At 39.4% G+C, this 6,555-nt stretch overlaps 1 protein-coding gene across 1 annotated transcript; it reads left to right on the forward strand.

Moving 5' to 3' along the window:
* Positions 1-1,845: 1,845 nt before the first annotated feature.
* Positions 1,846-3,088, forward strand: LOC132501529 (Golgi phosphoprotein 3-like). The gene has a single exon (XM_060117139.1). It carries the CDS (start codon positions 2,093-2,095, stop codon positions 2,987-2,989), a length of 897 nt encoding a protein of 298 aa, XP_059973122.1. The 5' UTR covers positions 1,846-2,092; the 3' UTR covers positions 2,990-3,088.
* Positions 3,089-6,555: the final 3,467 nt, after the last annotated feature.

Here is a 6,555-nt window from a genome sequence, read left to right on the forward strand (position 1 = left end):
TGTTACAGAGGTCTCTTTGGCTGTCTTCATTTCTTTTCATTCTTTTTTCTTTATTCTGTTCCACCACAGTAAATTCCACCATTCTGCCTTCCAGGTCACTTATCCATTCTTCTGCCTCAGTTATTCTGCTATTGATTCCTTCTAGTGTAGTTTTCATTTCAGTTATTGTATTGTTCATCTCTATTTTTTTGTTCTTTAATTCTTCTAGGTCTTTGTTAAATATTTCTTACATCTTCTCGATCTTTGCCTCCATTCTTTTTCCGAGGTCCTGGATCATCTTCACTACCATTATTGTGAATTCTTTTTCTGGTAGGTTGTCTATCCACTTGATTTAATTGTTTTTCTGGGGTTTTATCTTGTTCCTTCATCTGGTACATAGGCCTCTGCCTTTTCATCTTGTCTATCTTTCTGTGAATGGGGTTTTTGTTCCACAGGCTGCAGGATTGTAGTTCTTCTTGCTTCTGCTCCAGATATTATTGAGGCATCCAGTCTTCAAAAATTAAGACCTAACTTCTTGGCTACTTCCCATCAGAGAATGCTCTGGCTTATAAATTCATCTTCCTTATTGCTCAACTACTGTCATAGAGACCTTTATAGTACCTACAACATAAAGGAGATTCCTTTTATATAGCCTGAGGTCTCCATGAATATGTCCAAATGCTCACTGGGCTCACAAGATTGCCATGCAGCCTCTCAGCCTTCTTTTCTTTAGATAATTCAGAATCCCTCTCTCTACTGGACAGTGAACCAATATGTGATCAGTTACCAGCTCCACACAGTAACCCATAGTAAGTAGTGTGATATAAGTATAATACTTTGAAGTTAACTAGAATGAAGAATTTTTCAAATAAAGTTATAATATAACTCTCCTATGAATCCCCTGTAAGAATGTTAAGTGGTTTTATGTCTATTTTACACATGCAGAACAAACATGCTGGAATATTCAATGACTTGCGCAAATCACAAGCCAGTAAGGACAGACTCAAAATCTAATATCAGACTTCTGTTCTTTTAAACCCACTATATTGTAGGGTATAGTTTATTTAAATGAATATTCATTTAATTATTTTTGGATGAATATGTAATATGGTAAATATTTAAGTGTCTCAAAAATTATGTTTATCATGCTTCTAAGTGTGGAACTATAGTGTCGGTAGGTTTCTAAGATTTTTTTACTTCTCTTCAGGGTAAATATCTTAAAATATCTTCTGTCCAGTGGCACTTCAGTTTAGTTCCTCTCCCAGATATCTATCAGGAGCCCCAACTTAGGGGGTCCATGGAGAAGAAAAAACTATTCTAGGGTTATGCAGCAAAGAAGGATAAGTGACATACCACTTCTTCCCCCAAAGACTTCTCTTTTGTTCTTTTTTGGGGTGGAATAATTGCTTGGAAATGGTTGCTGATCTAGGGACTAGATTTTCCAGTTCATATTCATCTATGTGATGCCAATGACTACTTTTCTCAATGGAATGTAAGCAAATACAATATGCATATCAATTCCTATCCAAAGTAGTTAAGAATTGGGCAGTTTTTTCCTGTTCTCTTTTTCCATTCACTGGATAGAAAAGACTCAAAACCCCATTGAGAAGGGTAGATCTGTGAAATGTAAGGGGCTTATATTCCTTCATTACATTATGGAAGGCCACCTGACCAGGAATATCTGCACATAATGGTAAAGTGAGGAGAATATAAACTTTTACTGTGTTGAGGAACTGAGATTTGAGGAGAGCAGCTAGAGCACCATATTTAATGCAGTTTTTAAAATTATTATTTTAGTACAGTGGTTCTCAACAAGGGGTGACTTGGGTGGGATATTTTGCAAATATCTCAAGGGATATTCTCCTCCTTCACCGCCTCCGCCTGGGAGCTCCGGCAGCCCCTGGGCTGCGACCGCAGGAAGGAAGGAGCCCCTCGCCCGCCCCGACGCCCAGCCCGTCTCCCCATGACTGCACCCGGCCCCGCTACCGACGGACGTCGCCCCAGCGCCCGGGTTTAACACGGAAGCGCGGGTCGGGGGCCGCGGAGGGAGGAAGAGGGAAACCCGGCAAGTCCCGCGTCCCTCTCGGCCCGGCGCGGTGCCTCGGCCGGAGCCATGACCTCGCTGACCCAGCGCAGCTCGGGGCTGGTGCAGCGGCGCACCGAGGCCTCCCGCAACGCCGCCGACAAGGAGCGGGCGGCTGGCGGCGGCGGCGGCAACGGCGAGGACGACGCGCAGAGCCGCCACGACGAGCAGGACGAAGACGACAAGGGCGACTCAAAGGAAACGCGGCTGACCCTGATGGAGGAGGTGCTCCTTCTGGGCCTCAAGGACCGAGAGGGTTACACATCATTTTGGAATGACTGTATATCATCTGGATTACGTGGCTGTATGTTAATTGAATTAGCGTTGAGAGGAAGGTTACAGCTAGAGGCTTGTGGAATGAGACGTAAAAGTCTGTTAACAAGAAAGGTGATTTGTAAGTCAGATGCTCCAACAGGGGATGTTCTTCTTGATGAAGCTCTAAAGCACGTTAAGGAGACTCAGCCTCCAGAAACGGTCCAGAACTGGATTGAATTACTTAGTGGTGAGACATGGAATCCGTTAAAATTGCATTATCAGTTAAGAAACGTGCGGGAACGATTAGCTGAAAACCTGGTAGAAAAGGGCGTGTTGACAACGGAGAAACAGAACTTCCTTCTTTTTGACATGACGACACATCCCCTCACCAATAACAACATAAAGCAGCGCCTCATCAAGAAGGTGCAGGAAGCCGTTCTCGACAAATGGGTGAACGACCCTCACCGCATGGACAAGCGCCTGCTGGCCCTCATCTACCTGGCCCACGCCTCGGACGTCCTGGACAACGCGTTCGCGCCCCTCCTGGACGAGCAGTACGATCTAGCCACCAAGCGGGTGCGGCAGCTCCTGGACTTAGACCCTGAGGTGGAGTGTCTGAAGGCCAGCACCAACGAGGTGCTGTGGGCGGTGGTGGCCGCCTTCACCAAGTGACCCTGCACAGAACCGAGCGTCCTCCTTTCTCTCGCGGGAACCAGTCGTTTTTCTTCCAGGGACTCCTGGTTTTCTGCAGTTTGTACTTCCCACACTGTAATTGGCTTTTGTTCTATGAAATGGTGGGTGGCTTTTTCTTTTGTGTATGTATGCAGGATTCTGCTGGTACGAGAGGCCTTCCTCTTTCTGTTGTGAAAAAAGTTTCACCGCCATACTGGCATTCCATTGCTCGTTGCCATCCTCACTGTTGCCCATTTGGGTTCTGGTGTGCTTTGACCGTCAGAGTACCTCCAGGTTCCTCACACGCACATCTTTTGGATTACCTCAGGTTGAGTTTCTCCCACATGTGCATATACATCTCGCATTCTGCCTGCAATTCAGACAGAAGTCACAAAAAGGCCTTTAACTCACCAAAGGTAAATATCTGTATCTATTAGGACATTTTATACGTAGACCTCAGTTGAGATGTATACTTAGCAAAATTATTTTTAAATTGAAATACACAGTAAATAATATAAAGTGCCCCTTGGATCTTGCTTTCCATGTAAATCTATTGTATTATTACACTTGTCATAATTTTAACTATTAAATCATAAAGGTCCAATTGTTTCACACAGCCAGTTTGGGATGAGCTGCATTCCAGTTATGCTGTATATAGTTTGAATTATATAGAAGTTGTTCCTTCTTCTGGCCACCACTGCCCATCTTAGTATTTTGCAGGGTTTAATTAGTTGTACACCTGGTGCCCCTTACTTGCTACAGTCATTGTAATTTGATGGCAAAATAGACCTCTCATCACTGAAGGAGAGAGAAAACATGTGTGTCTAATTGGTCCCAAGATTTTTTGTGCCATTCATGGTACTCTTTGCCTATGCATCTCCTTTCTGGAATTTTTTTCAGTCTTATTATTTTTATCATTTCTGTAGAGAAGAGGCTTGTGACCAGTACTAATCTTGAGTACAGTTTTATCTTTTTCTGTCCACAAGTAAATTAATGTCTGCTCTTAAATAAATATCTACTCACACTTTCTTGGGGGAAAAAAATCAGATGTCAGCACTAGCAGATGTTGCATGTAAATCGTTAGCAAGTAACGACTACAACTCAGATGATGAAGAGTTTTGTAACAGAAAGCTCTGCTATGTTTTAATTTTTATATACAATTATGATAATTAGCACATTGTAAGAATATAAACCTTTGCTTTTTAGAGTTTATTTTTACTATTTCTTTATCATTGTTTATCGTATCACCATTGGTTTCATAATGTAAATACTATATATTGAACAAATTAAATGTCAAATTTTTTATTACCATAGTTCATGTTACTAGTGGGGCTTTCAGGTGTTCAGAGACTTTTTTGGTTAACATTCAATTCAGAAGTACTAGATGGTGTATAACTCTAGAGTTGAATTTTAAGGGATTCCCTAATATGTATACTATCTTTTTATCTGAAGTAATAAATAAACTATGATCTTGAAAGTGCAAAAAATATATATATATATAGTATTTACATTTCAAATCTCTTAAGAGAATAGATCTCATGTTAAGTGTTCTTACCACAAAAGAACAAACAAACAAAAACAGGAGAAAGAAAACAAAGGGACACAAGGAAACTTTGGGAGGTGCTGGATATATCTATTCTCTGATCATCATGATGATATCATGGGTGTTTGCAAATATCAAACTCATCAAATTGTACACATAAATACATGCAGTTTTTATATATCAAATATACCTCAATAAAACTGTTTAAAAAAATTAAAAAGGTACCAGAGACTAAGATCTAGGGAAGACCTAGGTTCTTATTTTCTACTCTCCTCTACTGGTCCCAGTTTCCAAATATCCTCTTCTTTCTTGAAATCCACCATTTCTCTGTGTCAAATATAATGTCCTTGGTTGACCATACAATTCATACTCTCCACAAAATGATACATGAGGCCACAATTTGTTTACTAGCCAACCCTCAATCAAGTTTCACCTCCACTTCATTTGAAACAAAAAGCATCAACAACTACCTGGATTGAAATTTGAATTTGCAATTTTTATTTGCTTTCCTTTACCCTTTAATTGTGGATTGTGGTCAAACAAAGGTTTTTCTTTTTCTCTCTTTTTTTTTTTTTTTTGCCTATGCCACATGGCTTGTGGGATCTTATTTCCTTGACCAGGGATCAATCTGGGCCCAAGGCAGTGAAAGTGCTGAGTCTTAGCCACTAGACCACCAGAGAATTCCCACACACAGGTTGAATTATCCATTTGTATTCTCAGTTAAACATGACTTATTGTCCAATTTTACTATTTCTTTCCATATTATGTTTTGAAATTGGGGTTTCCACTAACAATTTCTTTTTAACAAGGCATGTTGCTAAATATACTCTCATCCTCTGTTTTATTTTTTTTTAATTCAAGGCACATTTAATTGATTCAAAATTATTTTCTGAGTAATGTGATCAGTTCTAAACACAACCCAAGAATGGTAGAATGAAAAGACAAGGATTCTGATGGGGTGAGACAGAGTGAAAATGAACTGGATTAGAAGAAGAAGCAAACAAGGAATTGCCTGAGTGTCACAGGAGCAAACATTTAAACCTATTGCAAAATTTCCAGAAATAGCTGATACAAACACAGTAACTAGCACCTCCAACCTGGTAATAAACATATTGCCTCCTGATATTTTCCTTTACTACTTATAATAAAAAATATGTGCCCCTCATATGTCACTATATTTTGTAGATGTTAAGTTTGTTGAAACTTTTTCTTCTTCCCAAGAGAAGAGAATTGTGATTTTTGAATATTTTATTGAAGATCTGAAATATTAAGTTACACCTTCTGGCACTAGTCTTTGCCAAGTGAGGTAAGATCGATAGAATTTAATTTTTAATGTATATTTGCCACATTTCAATTTATAATTTGATTTTCTGATTGCACCAGCACTGTGGTGCAATATGCTGTTGGTAATGAGGATATTTAAAAACAGTACAAATTTAATTAAGTATCCTCAAGAATTATGGCAAAAATGACTTTGGAACGTCAAAGTCTCTGAGAAAATAAAAGGAGAGTTCACCTTATGTCTACAGACATGGGTTTAATTAACTAGTGTGTGAAAGTATAGATCACACATTTAATTAAGCATGTTCAATGACAGCAGAGATGTTAGCCATCGAACAACAACAAAAACTCAAAAGCAATACCTGACACTATCACATTCACCACATCATAATTACTCAACACTAAAGAAAATGCCTGGAGATTGAAGGTCCCAGTTTTAAAATTAATCTAGTTTTCTTAAGTCTTAAGAGGTATTTTTTGTTCTTTTTAGGTAGTATTTATTGAAATATGTATATTGAATATTCATTTATAAAGATACAAAATGGAGAGAGGACAAGATGGCAGAGAAAAAGGATGTGAGCTCACCTCCTCTTACGAAAACACCAAAATCACAACTAACTGATGAACAACCATCGACAAAAAAAGACTGGAACCTCCCCAAAAAAGATATTCTACATCCAAAGACAAAGAAGAAGCCACAATGAGATGGCAGGAGGGCCACAATCATGATAAAATCAAGTCC

The sequence above is a fragment of the Mesoplodon densirostris genome, chromosome 14 (genome assembly GCF_025265405.1).
Source record: "Mesoplodon densirostris isolate mMesDen1 chromosome 14, mMesDen1 primary haplotype, whole genome shotgun sequence".
NCBI lineage: Eukaryota > Metazoa > Chordata > Mammalia > Artiodactyla > Ziphiidae > Mesoplodon > Mesoplodon densirostris.